Here is an 18,180-nt window from a genome sequence, read left to right as displayed (position 1 = left end):
ATGACATTTCCATGTTGTTTTGTCAGAAAATTCAATGGTTTTTAGATTTTATAATGTAGGTCGTCCTCTACCAGAATTTCTTCCATTTGTAATGTAAATTAAATTTAATCGTCCATAATTAATAGTTGGTATTAGGTGGAGTAAAAAAATTGTGGTGTAAATTTTTTTAAATCTTGTCCAATCTCCATTTAAAACCCAATACCATATGGTACGTATTCTTTTGTAATCAATGTTGTATTTCAGGAACAAAATAGTAATCCCATAGAAGAAATTATATTATTTAATGGGATTAATTATCTTTTAGTTTATCTTAAATTATCTTATCATCTGCTGACATTAAAGGGTATTTGAAAAAGCGGCATAATAGGTCGATTTTTTTGTTTATTTTTGTATTTTGAAAGCGTTTTTAAAAAATTTTAAATTTTTTTTATTCAAAATTAATATTATTTTGATATTTTTATATCATTTTGATATGTTGATGTTAAAAATAATTATTTTAAAATAAAAAAATATTATTTTAATTTATTTTTAAATTAAAAACACTTTAAAAAATAATCATCACATTACTTCCAAACATACATAATTCTCTTTTGAAAATCTCAAACACTTACCCGACCAGATGATTTTTTTTCGTTTTTTTTTAACTAAATTACGTAGCAAGATATTTATTGTTTGATTTTTAAACCACAAGATATTTTTTTTTTCTCATGATATGATAGCAAGAAAGAATAATATTATGGTGGTGAAATGCATGCCAGCAATTGCAAATCATGTAAAGTAGAAGTCAAGTGTGGCAGCACAGAGAGTCGGCACCGGCCCCATTTGGGCAGGGCATGCTCGGGCAAATGGGCAATGCAATATTGCATTTGCCCAGAAAGCAAAAGGGCTGTATTTGGAGAAATTCAAAAACCCTATTGGGACGGCCACAACTTTTGCCTCCTCTTGTTTCCAGGCCACGAACCAACCCCCACCCAGAACCGAACCCCACCGTTCTTGTTTTCTAGCTTTCCTACTCCTTTCACAACATTATTGTATAGCCTGTGACTGTGTGGTTAAGCGGTTTTGGTTAAGTGGTTGGAACCATGTTTCATTGCTGATTGTTTTTTTTTATGCTGTTGAAAACCACATAGTTAAACGAAGCTTAAATACAGGTTGATCTAATGACCTGTTAATTAGGAGTCTATCTCTGATTAAGTTTGTTTATAAACACTTTTGGACATTGACTTGGTTAAATTGAAGTAATTTATCAACTTGCAACCAATATGAGATATTATAGGGTCAAATTAAAAAAAAAATCTCTACAATCTTAATATAAAACTATTTAACAATGTTATTTTATAATTAATTCAGGTTAACAATCTTGTCAAAAGTCAATGAAATCTAATTCAAATAACATTACTATTTTTCTTCTTAAAAAAACCTTTGTACTAAAAAAAAAGCAAAGATTAATAGGTATAATAAATATCTTATCATAGAGTCAATCAAATCAATACGATTGATTGATTCGATGAAAAGATATAAATAAGTTATTTAATTAATTATACATATGTAACTAAGTTTATAATTGATTTTGTTTTAATAGGGTGATTGAAACTTTAAACCTAACTATTTCATACTAAATGATAGAAAAGTGGTCAACATACACAACTTTAATTCAAAAAACATTTTCATTGCTCTATATATAAAAAGAAAAGAAAAAAAAAAAAAGGAAGCATAACTCCCTTTCCTATCCTCTCTTCTCTTGGAGGAAGAAAGAAGAACACAAAACAAGCATGGCCACACCTTTCAAAGGGGGAGGGGTCCATCATCCATGGCCATAGCTCTTGAGCAAGCATGGGGAACTGAGCCCAAGGACCCCACTGAATATAATAAAAATCATGCGTGTATTCAGCAGCAGAATATTAAATAACAATTTTAAATAAATGCTTATTTAAGAAAAGGGCACTGAAACACTACCATCGAAGTCTGCAACAAGCTTCCAGTAGTGTCCAAATGCTTGATGTCATCAAAGCTCAGAGACTGTGGGCCACATCACATCTCCATTTACGCAGTAGGAGCTAGCTCTGGTAGTCGAGCACCAGACCTTAGCTCCTTAGCCTCTGTCCACCACCTTGAAGAAGATGATTTTACAATTTGTGGTCCACTAGTTTCTGATGCCATGGATCTATGATTTATAGAGAGGTTTGATTTGACGAGGGTAGAGGTTTCAGAATCAATGATGATATTATGATTTTATTTTATTTTTTTTAAGTTCGGTTATAGATCAACATAATTTATAATATTTATTTTTTAAAAAATAAAATAACCTTATTTTAATAATTTTTCAGTTGCTCATCATCCATTAAAAAATATTTATTCGGGTTTTACCACTTCTATTGGTTAATCAAAAAGTTTATTTCTTTCCTTTTCATTAGTTCTCAAAAAAAAAAAAAAAAATAGAAGAGAATATATAAAATGTTCATGAATATTTTGCTATAAACATGAATGATTTTTCTTTAAGAAGAACATAAAGTGAATTTAGTTTTAGCATATAAAATTTTAGTAAAGGTTACATTATTTTACGATTAAGATCAATAATTGACTGAAAAGTTACATCACATACCTTAATCATATTTAAAAAACTAAGTTTATGAAAAATCATTTATAATACTATTTCTATTTATATCTCCATCACTTGCATCAACTTGAAAAGTCTTAGTTCTGTCAAATAATACTATTTCTATCACATTGAGTTATTCTATTTGATACTAAATAACTAGTAAATAAGATTTTTTTTTATAGAAAACATTATTATATCAAATTATATTACTTATTTCATTTTAAAAAAATATATAGAAGAAAGTACTTTTTTTTTTCAATTATAACCTGTGAAACTGTAAATATACTACATTTAGACATTGAAATATTTTCCATTTATCTGGTTTTACATGATATAGTACATAGTTATCAAACTATGACTAATCTCATCAGCAGCCCTTTTCTCCGCTTCCATTTCATGCATGAAAACTCCAAAAACCCAAAAGTTATCATCACACCTTCTAATAAAAAACCAAACCCACCCTTCCCACCCTTCCACATACCACCACCACGTCACCACCTAAGAACCTTACAGCCTGGCAGAGACTCCTCTTCACACTTCCCTCCCAATCACACCATTCCATGTGTCCTTCACTTGATTTGACACAGTTCCCCCACCAGCTGTCTCCCTTACTCTTCTCCCTCTTATAAATAGCCCATCGCCCTCTTCTTCCTCCACAAGCCAATCCCACACAATCTTCCCTCTTCGAGAAACCCTTAGTTTCCGTTCCGTACCCCCACCAATGGCTTCTAATTACTACCTTGCCACTCTTGCTTTCCTCTTCTGTTTCATTAGCCCTTCACTCTCAGCTTTGGTTCAAGAACAACCTTTGGTGCTGAAGTACCACAACGGCATCCTCTTGAAAGGAAACATCACAGTTAATCTAATCTGGTATGGCGAGTTTACACCTATCCAACGGTCTATAATCGTTGACTTCATCAACTCTTTGAACTCCAAAGGGGCCCCCCTTCCTGCCACCTCTTCATGGTGGAAGACAACTGAGATGTACCGTGGTGGTTCATCCTCACTCACCGTAGGTCATCAAATACTTCATGAAGAGTTAACACTAGGCAAAATCTTGAAGAGCCAACATTTGGTAGCTCTGGCTTCGAAAACCCATTTCACCCTGAACTCCATCAACGTTGTTCTGACGGCAAAAGATGTTGCCGTTGATGGGTTTTGCATGAACAGGTGTGGGACACACGGGTCAACAAAATCCGGGTCGGGTCGAGGAACCTACATTTGGGTCGGTAACTCGGACCTTCAGTGTCCGGGCCAGTGTGCTTGGCCGTTTCACCAGCCACTCTACGGCCCACAGACACCACCCTTGGTGGCACCTAACGGGGACGTAGGAGTTGACGGAATGATCATCAACCTGGCTACTTTGTTGGCTAACACCGTTACCAATCCGTTCAACAGTGGGTACTTTCAGGGCCCGCCCACTGCTCCTTTGGAGGCTGTTTCGGCTTGTACTGGGATTTTCGGGTCAGGGTCCTATCCAGGTTATCCGGGTCGGGTCCTGGTTGATAAGGTCACGGGTGCTAGCTACAATGCTTATGGTGTCAATGGAAGGAAGTATATGTTGCCTGCTATGTGGGACCCAAAATCAAGTGCCTGCAAGACACTTGTGTAAAAAAAATCGGGTCCTGGGTCTTTCTTTTTTCTCTCTCTTAGACTTGATGATGATGGACTAGTTTGTCCTTTTGGGTGACATGTAAATTCTCCTTATGAAAAATGCAGAAGAGATATAAATATTATAATAAAAAAAAACAGTTGATGTGTAAAGTGGGATTGGTTTGAATTAATTTGTAGGATTCAACGGGGTAATTCTGTTTGGTTTCTAGGAAAGATGAGGGTAATGAAAGCCGAAGGGGGTGTGCCCGCATGAATGATGCTGGAGGCTAGGAGACCATAATGACAGCTTTAGGGGAATGATGAGGTGCATTTCACTATATTATGGGTTTTAGCCATCAATGATTTTGTAGGGACCATTAATTAGCTCAGGATCATGTTATGTGACATGAGAGGATAAGATCAAGCAATTTCAACACCTGTGACTAAATGCCTCCCTTGGATTCTTCTTGAAATCTTAACCTCTTCATTTTCTGGAGGTAAAATGTAACTTGAGATGAACTTATCTGCATGTTTTCACTCCAGTCATAACACCATCGGTGGTTCTCTCTTTTTCTCATTGGATTCGTCCAGTCAGATTGATTTGTTCTTGGAAAGTAATCAAAAAACACTTGCCTGCTTTTCAGCCATGTGAAACATGTTCTTTAAATTTCATGTCTTTGCCCTAACAGTACAAAGATGGGTACTAAACAGTACATATTTGCAGTACCAATGACTTTTGTACATTCTCCAACACACCATCACTATATATCTACTGTACATGGAAGAAAAGAAAAGCCTCGTAACCAACTCCTATATTTGTGTCGAAGCAAGCATGGTAACGTGCCAATCAAAACAGTCTGGGTCACACATTGCCATGATGCTTGCCTTGATTGTCTTAACTTCTGGTCATAGTGACGCAAGCTGTGGAAATCACGAAGCACTCTGTGCCTTGTGCCATGATGAGCGGGTAGGAAGGATGGTCTAATAATCATCAGCCATAACTATACATGGGCAAGCTCATTTCACATCTACCAGCAATCTGACAGAGGCCTACAGTACAAAGTCTCATAGCTCACTAAGCAAACAAACCAGCTCAAGAGGAAAGTAAAAGAGGCTGAAACCCACAATTTTTATGGCAAGCTAATGCCCACAGGTAAGAGCAAGCACTCGTTTTCCGGTCATGATTGGATTATCAGCTGCAAGTTCAGAAGCAGCCAAGGTTTTATCAACTCAGTAAGCAAGTCATGAATGGCACCTGTCATCCATTACCCACCTGGCCGAGTCTTGTAACTAGGCAAAGTGGGTCAAAGTTGTATCTATCATCCATTAACAAATCTAACATTCATGCATCATATGTAATGGCAGAAACTTAATTTTCAGTTTTATAATCATCTTAATAAACACAAGACCCATTTGGGTTTTACATTCGGATAAGATTCTAGATTGTTGGTAACTCAGGAAGAATTCGTTTGCGTTGCCAATGCTCGAGTCATTGAGTAATGCTATCTCGACAAATACTTCAAGCTAACACAATTTAAACGACAAAAAGCTCACAAACTGAATCTAGAGTTGGAAATCAATTGGAATGGCTTAGTAGTAGTAAGCTCCTTGCACCTGCAAGATCACAGGCCTTGAAAAATACCCCATAAAATCATACTCATGTCCACTAACATAGTTCATTGGTAAAGCAACGCGTAGTGCTTTTCAATTGAAAATACATCAAAACAAATTTTTTTCAGATTTTTTTTAAAATTTTTGACATCAAGACATCATGAAAAGCATCTAAAAAAATCAATTTAATACTTTTCAAGAGAAGAGCACTCTGAAAAACATGTTCAACCACAAAAACAAGCACTAAGCTTTTAGGCGGATGGTACTCTCTTTAGGGTAAGAAAAATTGATGGTCCGAAAAGCAGTCAAGATAACCATAGCAACATCAGTTGACATCTCAAACAGAAAAGTTCCACAGAAAGAAAGCAGGCTTAATTTAAGCAAAAGACACAGGCAGCAATGTACCTGACAAAAACTATAATATTGCAACCAGAGGAAGCTTTCAAGATAGCTCAAGCATGAATATTTTTAGGCAGTACAGAAGAAGCAGGCATTTTGATTTCATTGTCTACCATGAACAGCATAAAGCTCCAATTCTCACATTTCAACGCGACAACCCAAGCAGGGAAAAATCTTCTGTTCATCTTTCCCAATGATTAAAACATGTGAGAAGAAAAGAGAGTACAAATTTTGTTAGATGTATCTCTCTGCTGGCAATGCTGCCTCAAACAAAATAGTATTTCAGCCATAGGGGCTGTAACGCATTGGCATTCTGTATCTCAGAACCTTCCTGCAGTGCAAAGAAAATATGCTAAATGACCATCATTGCTCCTTATAGATCAAGACAGAAAAAGCAAGAAGTAAAAGCCTATTCATTAAGAAATTTAATGCACTTCTTAGATAGTGTACCCATATCCATAAGGAGAAAAGAGATAAGGAGGCATAGGAGCGCCCCTGGGTGGAAACCCCATATATGGGTTGGGTCGACGAGCACGAAACTGCTTCATCCCAGGTAGATTGGTCCGCTTAACAGTTACCTGCAAAAGCACAGAACAAACCAATTTGTGGTTGTGAGATAGTTTAGAGAAAAGAAAGAATAGAACCTAAGGTCATCGAGGTTAAGGGACTGAAGATTGCAATTAGATAGGGAGAAAAATACAGTTTCTTTACCTTCAATTGGCGGCCATGTAACTCAGACTCGTTCAGAAGGAGAGCCTCCTGCACAGCCTCTGGTTCAAGGAATTCGACATATGCATAACCCTTTGGTTGGCCATACTTGTCAGAACGGATAGTGACCCTATTTATTGTCCCACATGCCTGAAAATGCTGCTGCACTTCTTCAGGGGTGCAAGAATAGTCCACCTGCAACCAAGTTAAGAATAAAAATCTTATAGTGCTATAAAAAAAAAGGGTGAGCAAGGCAGGGGAATCTGTGTTGCTTCTTATAGATAGCCACGCTTTTGCCCATGCCACCGTTTTAGTTTGCAAGAACACTAAAAGTTCAATCCCAAAAAGCACTTATCCCAATGTCTCTGTTATGCATGTATGGCTTTAACAATTTCATTTACTTTATTTTTACAGTAAACCAAACAAAAAAAGTAGGGCAGGTAGAATATTGATTCTATCCCCAGGTTAAGAAATCATTTTGATAACATATGTAACACAAGCAACCAGCCAAAAAAATCCACACTACAAGTTTTTGACACTACAATAACTCTTTGAAGGCAAACATATAATAAGGAAAAGAGGCCTCACATTACCAACAAACACTGATCGAGAATCTACTTCCTCTCTATTTGCTTGGGATGTAGCAGCTGAAGCACTAGGATCTGATTGCACATAGAAACAGTAAGGAGGAAGAGATGCAAAAACAAAAATCAATCATTGCAGTTACTATTCCAACTCACTTCCATTAACCAATGAAGGGACACATAAAATAATATCTTAAGTATAGGAATTCAACATGTGATGCATCTCTCTTGTTAACTTAAGGGCCAAGACTTAGGAGCATTATCGATTGAGAAAATAGAAAATGGTAAACAAATAGAATAACCATTCAGTCAAATGCAAGTGCTTGATACAAATGACCAATGTGGAATGCCCCTGTTAAATCTTCAGTAGCGTGAAGCTAAAGAATCAATGACATAAAAGTCCTAAGCCCTAAAATCTTTCTTGCCCTTGAGAGTCTACAGAACATTCTCATCTCAATAACAGAAGTTCTCCGAAACCATAAATCTATTGCATTTCTAACATTCAACTAACTTCAGGAAACATCTCAATCTAAGGCCAGTATTACAAAAATCTATACCAACATGAAACCAACATATATTACAAAACATTCACCAATCTAAGGCCAGTACCACGGAACACAAACTACCTCACCCTAAAGCCACACAAACACAAAAAAAAAAAATCACTTCTAAACTCACACTAACAAGTCCATCCTCACCACAATGCCAAAAATCACTTCAGGAAACATCTCAATCTAAGGCCAGTATTACAGAAATCTATACCAACATGAAACCAACATATATTACAAAACATTCACCAATCTAAGGCCAGTACCACGGAACACAAACTACCTCACCCTAAAGCCACACAAACACACAAAAAAAAAAAAATCACTTCTAAACTCACACTAACATGTCCATCCTCACCACAATGCCCCATTATCCTCCAATCTCCAATAAACCCATCATCCCTACCACAACACTGATTAAAAGCAAAAATGCTAACAGATTAAAAAACAACACAGAAAAAAACCATAAACCCATAAAAAATAACAAAGACCCATTAGACCATAATTGCATATACCCAAAAAACACCCAAAGTTACAACCTTGTACAGAGCCCATTTCCTTCTCAACCTTGGCCTGCATCTCAAGAAGAGCAGCAGCTTCATCTTCCATTTCCTTTAGTCTCTTCTTCATATCATCAAGTTCCTACAATTTTAACCATAACCCAAAATTAGATTTCTCTTTTCGATCTTAATTGAAATCCCATTAAGGTTTTTGTGTTTTATATCAATCAAAAACTAAAAATCGATCCAAAAAAAAAATACTGGTACAGATTCGTTGGCCTCTGCAGCGGCCATGTCCACATCGTCACCGTCCATTCTGCCTCCCTCCTTCTCGAGTTCTCTCTGTGAAGAATGCGAGCGATTCACAATTCTTGATGGCAAAATGTAGTTATTAACTTAACACTACCATTCTCTCCACTGTTAATTCTTTCACTTGCAAAAAAGGAAATGCAACGACATGTCATACACAGCACGGGATTTTGTTTCAAGTTTATTGAATTTTAGTCCCTATAATTTCTCAAAACATATTAATCAGTATCTGTAGTTTAAAATTTGTTAAATAATCTCTTGACTGTCGTTGACCATCTTCATTTTAATAGTTTTGTTTATATATGTGTGTATGGATATGAAAGGCATGATGACTCGTTTATTTTATAGTTGCAAAACTTAACTTGGAGCCATGATTTTTAAATTTTTTATTTTAAATATATCAAAATCATATTATTTTTATTATTTTTAAAAAATATTTTCTTAGCAAGTTTAGAATCGGTTTTTAACTAGATCAAGTAAAATATAATTAGATCAACAAGTTAATTTAATTTTTTAACTAGGTTAATTAGATTTTTTTTCTATGCTTTTAAGATCAATCCAAGTTTAGGGTTAACCTTTCAAGTTGATTCAAAATTTACAATCATGGTATATACACCTAATTTATTACATAAAAAGAACTCAAACATAAAAATGTAAATAGTTTTTCATTGTCAAAAAAGAAATGAAGTGACATATCGGTATAAAACACAAGATTTTCTTATAAGTTAATTATAATTTATTTAGTTTTTATAGTTTGTAAAAATTAATTAATGAATCTCTATGATTAAATAATCCCTTGACCGACCATCCTCAATTTAATTTTTCTTTTTGGAAAATTTATGAAGGCATGAAGAATGTGATGTCACTAGGTTTGTGGTCACCCAATCTATAAGCTCAATATTGCATAAGAAAAGATTGATGTCTAAGGTCAAGCGAGGTTCAATTAAAAATTGTGAATAATTCTAAATAAGACATTTATTACATTTATTTTTAACGTGATAGAATTACTTTCTATGCTAAATAAACAAACAGGGATTTACATAAATTGTAAATAATTTTTCATTGCTAAAAAGAAATGAAATGACATATCGGATAAAGCACAATATTTGTATATAAACAGTAAAGCCCCTTTTATCTTTATTTTTAATCTCTCTCTTTTTTTTCTTTCAATTTATTTTTTTATTTTTTTTATTTTATCCTTAAACTTTTATTAATAATCAACTTGTTTTTAAATTAACCAAATCAAATTAATTACATCAATGCAAATCTTACATAGTTTAATATTAAATTCAAACTGGACAAGAAGTTAAGTTGAGAGGTTTTATTATTAATTTCATCATTAGATTTTTTGGATTAGTTGGTTAGGTTAACTTTAGACTAACAAAATTGATTAGGTCATATTAAAACAATTTTCATATAATTTAATTTTTAAAATTTAATTTGCATAAAAATTTAAATCAAAAATTTTTTTAAATTAACATATATACTAGATCAATTTTAATAATAATACCAAATAGCTTTTTACAGCTTATATATCTTTTATTATGTTAAAAAAAAAAATATACTCATACACAATCAGGCAAGACTTTAATATTGATTTAAATTCTCTCTCTCTCTCTCTCTATATATATATATATATATATATATATATATATATTTGTGTTATTTATATATTAAGACACAATCAGTCAAGACCTTAACAATACACTAAACCTCTACATTGTCTTTAAGAGGTTGGACTCAAAGCTCCAAGCATAGCTTCTTGAAAGAAGCTAGCCTTTGAGCTCCCATAATGGTCTCGTCTGCAGCTTTGTAAACCTAATATTAGAGAACAAATTGAGAGCTTGCAACACAGAGTAAATCTACTCTTCAATGCTCGTTAACATAAGCGATATTTTGATCCTCCTAGACTACAGATTGATCCCTATGCAAAGGTGTAGTTAAGGGGATTTCCATGATTTCTGTTGTTTGCTTGGGAGGTACCGATAAAATAGCTGCAATAATAGGTTTTATCTTCTCTGTGGTCTTGATAATAACCAAGAACAAAATTCTGTATAGAACCGCCATTCCAAGCAAAATGGCAAGATCAACCCACTTGGAGACACCCATCTCCACTTGCCATCGATCTCTCAGAATTTGTTCGCCGGGAATCGTCCGTGGCCATCCGGCTTGATTGCTAGGAAATGTTAGTCCTTCAAATTCGTTCTTGAACATTCCTTGGTAGGCATACTTATGGAAGGCAATGTAGTACATGGGATACTTCCAGAATGGCTGAGGGAGATCATTTGGCAATCTAAAGAACCCTCCACTTAGAATCATGAAAGCTTGAATCCCAGATCCTGTTATTATTCCCATCAGAAAATTTGGCACCATACTCGCAACGATCATCATTAAGCTCTCCACCAACATCATGCAAACAAACAATACTAAAACAAAGTATATGAAGTGTTCATATCCCTTGTGAAGTCCAGGAAGGTAATAAGTTATTGCTCCAGGAATTACTGATATCAGTAACAGGTATGGAAAGGCAGAGAATGTGTTGCCAAAAACAAAAGCAGTGGCACCATAGTGCCCATTTAACCTTTCTCTTTCAAATACCTGGATTCAAGAGGAGAAAAACATTTAGAAATAAACATACAATTTGGAACATAAATATATTTGCACTGATTTATGTCTATACCTTCATATCTTCCACAAAAGAAGGGAATCCTCCAATTGTCATGAACGTTAAGAAAGAAGCTATGAACATTAGCAGAGAACCTCTATCCTGAAACCATATTGATTTGTTAGGCTCCATGTTAATTAAGTTGTAATTAATAAAATAAAATCAAGGCCGGTTGAGTTGTATATTATGTCATACCTGAATTGACTCATTATCAGATCCAAGGTTGTAAAACAAAGTGGCAAGGCCTAATGCTAATGAGACATAGATGGCGACCCGCAACCAATAGTACCCAAGATCTCGATACATGTTTACGAAAGATCTTCTTGTAAGCACAAGACACTGAGTAAGGAAGCTAGAATGGCTTCTTTCCTCTAATGTCCTACAATCCTGTATCCATCTGACTGTTAGATGGAATTATCACTTAGAAAATTGGGAGGGAATTAGAGTATACCTTTTCACATATTTCTGTGACTAGTCTTTTAACATGTTGATAATGGTCTGAAGATTTATACGCCTTTGTAAGACTATTAATCGCTACCTCTGCGGTAATTGCATCTTCTAAACCTTGTTCAGGATCCTGTGAAGAACATAATCAGAATTTTTATGAACATTTTAAGATGAATCTTTAAGCCACCATTGTCTACATTGGTGTTCAACCAATCAATACTTAATTGTCTCCGTCTCTTCTATCCTTATATACTAATTAACCAAAGATACCGTAAAGCCAGACCTTGGACAAGACAACATACCCTTTCGAAATCTTTGTTTATGGTTTTCAGGAAATGATCGGATGGGTTCTGGAGAGTCGGGCAAGGAAAGCCATTTAAGGCAAAAAACTATATTGAAACAAAATAAAGATGAGGATTAGTCAAGCTGTTAATTCCTATATTAGATCAACTAAGCCTACAAAATTTTGATGCTCAAATACCTCATTTGCTTGAGAAGCTGGGCCAAAATACACTACTTTACCAGCACTGAGCAGGCAAAGACTGTCGAAAAGCTGAAAGACTTCACCACTTGGCTGATGAATGGATGCAATTACAGTTCTTCTATTTTCATCCTTGCGGTCAAATCTAACAATTCTGCTCATGACATAATATGATGCTGCACTATCAAGCCCACTTGTGGGTTCATCAAGAAAGAGAAGTTTCGGATGTGTTAGTATCTCTATGCAAATGCTCACTCTCCTCTTTTGACCACCACTAAGTCCTTTAGATCCCCACCCTCCAATTCTTGTATTCATGGCATCTTGCAGCCCCATTTCTCTTATTGTCACCTCTGCTCTCTCTTTCTTTTCTGCCCTTGACATTGAGTCTGGCAATTGGAGCTGAGCTGAGTAGTACACAGCTTCTTTGACTGTTAATGTTGTGATTAAGATTTCATCTTGAGTTACATAAGCCTGTATGCGTCAATGAAAAAAAAAACCTTTTAGAAAATATTTGTCGAAGATTATTCAAATATTATAGTTTATGATATAAAATTCATAATGTTTTCATCATTTTCTTCAATCTGTTTTTCCTTACCGATGTACCATAAGCCAGCCTTTGTTTGTGGCCATTGATTAGTATGTCTCCTGTTTGTCGTGTGCTTGAACCCAGTCTCCCTGCAACAGAAACTCAAGTCAAACTATAACATTTGAAACACATAAATCAGCTGTCAAGAAAGATTATGCAGATCAGCTTGATTAGTGTTATTGTGATCTTATAATGTATGGGAGCTTGTTTTTTAAGATTTGATCAACATTAGCAGAGAGGATCAGATATGTTGTGATGTGCATGCTCCAAAAGCTGAGTACTATTTAATTAGTTACCTGCCAATGTATCAAGAAGTGTTGACTTGCCACAGCCTGAAGGACCCATTATAGCCAAAAGCTCTCCAGGCTGAGCATAACCAGTTAAGCCCTGAAGGATTGATTTACTGCCTTTTTTCCCATTGGAAACAGTCACCCACAAATCCTCCCAAGTCAAGAAAACACCATTATGATCAGTGGCTGCACCTTCTCCTCCTCCCCTACTGCTTCGCGGTGGAACAACAGTTTTTACTTCTAGTGTGGCCTTAATTTCCTGGTTATAACGCAAAGATGTTGACTGATAATTAAGCCTATGATCGCTTGCAGACGATTGCTTGGAAGGGTAAGGAAGAGAAGACATGGTGGAACGTGTGGGTTGAGAGCGCAAGGGAATGAGTGGCGTGTCTTAAGATATTGGACGTAGGCAATGTCCAAGACAAAGGCTTGTGTTTATAAGGGGATCTTCATGGGATTACAAGTCTTTCAATGTTCAAGAGATGGAATGGAACCAGATTAGGAAGATTTTGTGGTTTATATTTTATGTATGAAAGCTTTGATTGTTATCTACATCAATCTTTCAACTTTCCAGTTCAATTTGGGGTTATCATTAATGATTTTTTTTAACATAAATAATTATTGATTTATTTAATTAAATGTATACAATAATCTTTTGATTTACAATTAATTTGTTTTTAATGTTAAAAAACACATTAGAAACAATTGCACATATACGTTTTTGTGTTAATTTTTGTTTGATCCGATGATTGTGGCATATCTTGCAAGTTAAATATATTTATAAATAATAACAAATTAATTAATGATAGATTTCATTAAAATTAATCTAATCATCAATTTCACATATGTAGTGAACGGAACGGAGTTGTCGGTGTGCGTGGTCATCGAACCATGAATTTACCGGTTCTGATTGTCAGCACCGGATTGTGAGTGCCGTATGAACCGCTCAAACGTCATGTGCAGGATATATTACGGTCATATATTCTCCGAGATGTATGGCAACCTGAAATTCCTTCAAACCATCACGTTATTCCAGCCTTGTAGACCGTTATCTCTAGCGTATTTTTTAGCTTTTTTTGTGTTTCATACAAAAAATCACGCTACCAACTTCCATCAACGAATTTTATATGAGTTAATGACGTATTAGATCTCAAAACATAATTTTTTTTGAAAAAAATATCGTATTGTTTTCGATGTTACCTAGTTGCTGCATAATTCTCCAACACCCTCCTCACAACATTATCATGTGCACTATCCCATTCAAATTTGTTCTGTATACAAATAATTTATTTAAAATAAAAAAATTATTTATTAAAAATTAATAAAATTAGAAGTTAAAATCAATCTCAAATCTTTGAAACCATGCATCTATATAAGGTCTCCAATCAAGATGTCTGGAAACCTGACTCCATTGAAATAATGGAATCTTCATTGACAATTTAAACGCCGATGTTATTACTCAGACAACCTTAATGTTTCTGAACATGAAAATAAATAAAATATTAATTAGTTGTTCACAAATTATGTTATAAGTTAAAAAAAAAAAAACTAAAATCACAATAAGCCTACATTGAAAGGTCATCCTTCTAATGTGCCTTGTACTTGCGGGTGAATTGACCCTGCTGTGAAGGCACACCACCGCTGCACTGTGGAACCACGCTGGAAGAGACAACATTACAAATCGGCGCAAGTGCCTTTTCTTGATTGGCACTAAAGGACAAGCCATCATAACTACTAAAAGAACTAGTTGCGACCATATGCTCATGATGTGTTGTTAATTTCATTCTACGCATCAATACAAATTGAACGAATAATTACATAATCAAATTTGATTATTTTAAAAAAATTTGGCTGCACATCCTCTATACTTGAGACTAACCAAAATTTTTAAACCTACAAATATTGACGATATGGTTCAACCAACTCACTCCATTGATGATGAGGTCATCTACAAACACTATCGCCAACTTACCATCACGAGCCTTGACAAATAAGCTAGAATATGCTGGAGCCACTAAAGACTTTGTACTACAAACTCTGCTATCTTGCGAAAAATCCTTCTAGTCCTCGATAGGGAAAGAAAAGGTACTAACTTGAAAGACTTCATGTCACACACTTGTATCTTCGTTATTATCCTGAACAACCTCGACACGACCCCTGGATTTCGTTCTTAAAACAGATAACCAATCAACTTTTGATCAGTCCTTTCTAAAGGAAGGGGTGTATATATAATAAATTTGTTGGCATTGCTTTTAAAAAACAAAGACATTATTTACATTGCGGGGTCTAGCTTTTGAGTTGATTTCCACAAGACCATAAAGATGATCTACTCTGATTCCTATATCGGTGATGTCATACTAATAGCATTTGAATAAAAACACTCTATTCTGCTCGCTATGGTATTGCAATTCAACGATCTTTTCTAATTTACCATAATAGTCAACTTCAAAATCACTACAAGTCGATCCTTTAACAGAAACATCGCTGTTATATATTTTTCTTCCATGCCTGTATTCTTCAGTATGAAATACATATCTATTGATAAAATACCTGTTGTAGAAATAACTTTTCTTTCAGGACCCAAACTCAGTAAAGACAATGAAATTACAACACTCATTCTCATTTAATAAACCTTGTAGATCAAGTACAACAATGAACAATAAACAAGAATTTTGGAATGAAATACAACAACTTGCAAGAGATAATGAGTTTGTGATAGTACTTAAAATGTGTTTTGAACCACGTGGTAAATTGTTCATCTTGTAATCGAAAGATTTGAGATTCGGTCAGTTATGAGTTATTAGACAGTAAATATTGCCAATGTTGCTTACAAGGTTTTCAAAATTTATGATTTTATGATATTACAATATATAAATAGTATATTTTTAACAAAGTTTAAGTAGTATATATAATTAATGAATAAAATATCTCAACTCATCACAATTAAATAGAGTATAATTGTGTGCTTGTCTGAACTCTATTTCAGACAAATATTTTTTCTTTATGATATTTTTAGGTGTGGGTCATTCAAGATTGAAGAATATTCACAAGTTTTCACTAAAAGGCACTTCACCACCACCATCATGCCGTGGAACGCGGTTGATTCTCGTTCTCAAATGAGGTTTGAAATAGTACGAGATACATGTTGAGATCTCATCAACAATATAGGCCTCACATATCAAAGCCTCAACATGCATCTTGTTCGTAACATTTTTCTTAAGTTAAACAAGTACTTGCATGGAATTGGACAAATATTTTTCAATTAAGAAAAACAATTAAAATACGTTATGAATTACATTGTATCTGTAATATCTAACCCCTCGAACGGGTACATCCATCTATACTGAGCTGGTCCTCAAACTTTTGTCTCATATGGTAAATGTATGGGTAGATCATCTATCAAGTAAAAAAAATTGATTGAGGGAATATCATCTCAAGTTTCCATATTGTCTCGATGATATTCATTTCAAACAGCTCAATGTGATTTGTATGCAACTTGCTGGAGCATATATCTCAAAAGAACTGACTACTCTCCATGAGTACATCCTATATACTCTTTGGCAACAAGTCACGATAAGTTAATGGAAGTGTTTGCATAAACACATGCCAATCATGGCTCTTCATCCATACAATCTGCATTCTTCCAGATTAACTAACCTTGATATGTTTGAGGCATTTCCATTTGGAAAATGCAGACTCTTAAGCCATTGGTAGACTAGTTGTTGTGCATTTTTCTCTAAAACGAAGCTAGCTCTGGGTTTCGCGACCTATGACCCATCAAAAACCAACTCCATATTTTTATGGTTATAGAATAATGCTATATCCATTCTAGCTTTGTTGTTGTCCTTTGTCTTCCCCTTCACCTTTCATGATGGTGTTAAAAATGTTCTCAAATAGATTCTTTTCTATGTGCATGACATTAAGATTATAGCGGAGGAGATTGGTCTTCCAATAAGGAAGCTCCTATAAAATGCTTCGTTTTACCCAATTATGGGTCAAACCAAACCAAGAAACTTCTGCTTAGCAGATTGGAAACCAAACATAATGTCACCATACTCTAATACAACGTCATGTAATCTTCACCAGAAAGACGCAAGGGTGCAACATCCTTTTCAACTCTGCCAACAAAAAAATCCTTTTTGTTATTTCTGTACCTGTGATTTGTTGGCAAGAAATGACGCTGGTAGTAAAAAAAAGAAGCATTACCTCTGTTTGTTAGCATGAATGCTTTATTGTTTTTCATGTAGTATGGACATGCTAGTTTTCCATGCATGCTCCAACCATAAACCATTCTTTAAGCTGGAAAATCATTGATAGTCCATATCAAAGCTACCCTCATAAGAAAATTCAGTTTTATTGATATATCATAAGTCAAAGCTCCTGAGGATTATAACTGCATCAACTTATCAATTAACGATTGAAGGCAAACATCTATATTCTAGCCTGGACTGCTCGGACCGGATATCACCATGGTTAAAAACATGAACTCCGACCTCATACATATCCTCGATGGCAAGTTGTAAATTATGGGTATGACTGGCCAACAAGAATAAGGAGCAGCAAATGACCTAAATGGGTTGAATCTATCTATACACAACCCAAAACACATATTCATTGATTCAATTGAAAGGTGAGGATGCACACTGTTAAAGTGTTTTCATGCTTTGCCGTTAGAAGAATGCATCATCACTCCATCAACCACATCATGTGATTGGTTCCATGTTATATACTCGGTAGTCCTTGGTGACATGAATAACCTCTGTACTTCAGGTGTGATTGTGAAGTATCTAAGTTTTTTATATGCAACGAGAGTCTTTCTCGTGACAGTTCTGGGTTTGTAACGGGAATGCCAACATGTCA

General features: G+C 34.9%; 3 protein-coding genes across 4 annotated transcripts; 1 reads left to right on the top strand and 2 right to left on the bottom strand.

Annotated features, from left to right (window-relative positions):
* The first annotated feature begins 3,239 nt into the window (after window positions 1-3,239).
* LOC118055272 (protein EXORDIUM-like 2) lies at window positions 3,240-4,363 on the top strand. The gene has a single exon (XM_035067119.2). It carries the CDS (start codon window positions 3,321-3,323, stop codon window positions 4,209-4,211), a length of 891 nt encoding a protein of 296 aa, XP_034923010.1. The 5' UTR covers window positions 3,240-3,320; the 3' UTR covers window positions 4,212-4,363.
* Window positions 4,364-6,178: 1,815 nt separating this feature from the next.
* On the bottom strand, window positions 6,179-8,974 carry LOC118055273 (polyadenylate-binding protein 2). 2 transcript variants are annotated; one of them, XM_035067120.2, is made up of 6 exons: window positions 8,804-8,974; window positions 8,582-8,684; window positions 7,499-7,572; window positions 6,914-7,105; window positions 6,653-6,780; window positions 6,179-6,533 (listed from the first exon to the last, which is right to left on the bottom strand). In XM_035067120.2, exons 1-6 carry the CDS (start codon window positions 8,855-8,857, stop codon window positions 6,485-6,487), a joined length of 600 nt encoding a protein of 199 aa, XP_034923011.1. In that variant the 5' UTR covers window positions 8,858-8,974; the 3' UTR covers window positions 6,179-6,484. The 2 variants fall into 2 exon arrangements, with proteins under 2 accessions (XP_034923011.1, XP_034923012.1); XM_035067121.2 differs by having other exon boundaries at window positions 8,810-8,974.
* A 1,739-nt stretch (window positions 8,975-10,713) lies between these two features.
* On the bottom strand, window positions 10,714-13,736 carry LOC118055370 (ABC transporter G family member 1). The gene is made up of 8 exons (XM_035067252.2): window positions 13,327-13,736; window positions 13,040-13,119; window positions 12,445-12,915; window positions 12,266-12,352; window positions 11,968-12,093; window positions 11,712-11,903; window positions 11,532-11,618; window positions 10,714-11,449 (listed from the first exon to the last, which is right to left on the bottom strand). Exons 1-8 carry the CDS (start codon window positions 13,664-13,666, stop codon window positions 10,757-10,759), a joined length of 2,076 nt encoding a protein of 691 aa, XP_034923143.1. The 5' UTR covers window positions 13,667-13,736; the 3' UTR covers window positions 10,714-10,756.
* Window positions 13,737-18,180: the final 4,444 nt, after the last annotated feature.

Source organism: Populus alba, chromosome 1, assembly GCF_005239225.2.
Source record: "Populus alba chromosome 1, ASM523922v2, whole genome shotgun sequence".
Lineage (NCBI taxonomy): Eukaryota > Viridiplantae > Streptophyta > Magnoliopsida > Malpighiales > Salicaceae > Populus > Populus alba.
Note: the sequence above shows the minus strand (reverse complement) of the source record. Positions and strands in the feature narration are given on the sequence as shown.

What these genes read in the sequence shown, in the direction of transcription:
- LOC118055272 (XM_035067119.2), top strand. Translation starts at nt 3,321, where the DNA reads ATGGCTTCTAATTACTACCTTGCCACTCTTGCTTTCCTCTTCTGTTTC.
- LOC118055273 (XM_035067120.2), bottom strand. Translation starts at nt 8,857, where the DNA reads ATGGACGGTGACGATGTGGACATGGCCGCTGCAGAGGCCAACGAATCT. An exon ending in GATCAGTGTTTGTTGGTAAT is followed by an intron (nt 7,106 to 7,498) that starts GTGAGGCCTCTT and finishes ACTTGGTTGCAG; the next exon opens with GTGGACTATTCTTGCACCCC. An exon ending in TTTTCTCCTTATGGATATGG is followed by an intron (nt 6,534 to 6,652) that starts GTACACTATCTA and finishes TTTGCACTGCAG; the next exon opens with GAAGGTTCTGAGATACAGAA.
- LOC118055370 (XM_035067252.2), bottom strand. Translation starts at nt 13,666, where the DNA reads ATGTCTTCTCTTCCTTACCCTTCCAAGCAATCGTCTGCAAGCGATCAT. An exon ending in ACTTCTTGATACATTGGCAG is followed by an intron (nt 13,120 to 13,326) that starts GTAACTAATTAA and finishes TTTCTGTTGCAG; the next exon opens with GGAGACTGGGTTCAAGCACA. An exon ending in CAGCTTCTCAAGCAAATGAG is followed by an intron (nt 12,353 to 12,444) that starts GTATTTGAGCAT and finishes GTTTCAATATAG; the next exon opens with TTTTTTGCCTTAAATGGCTT.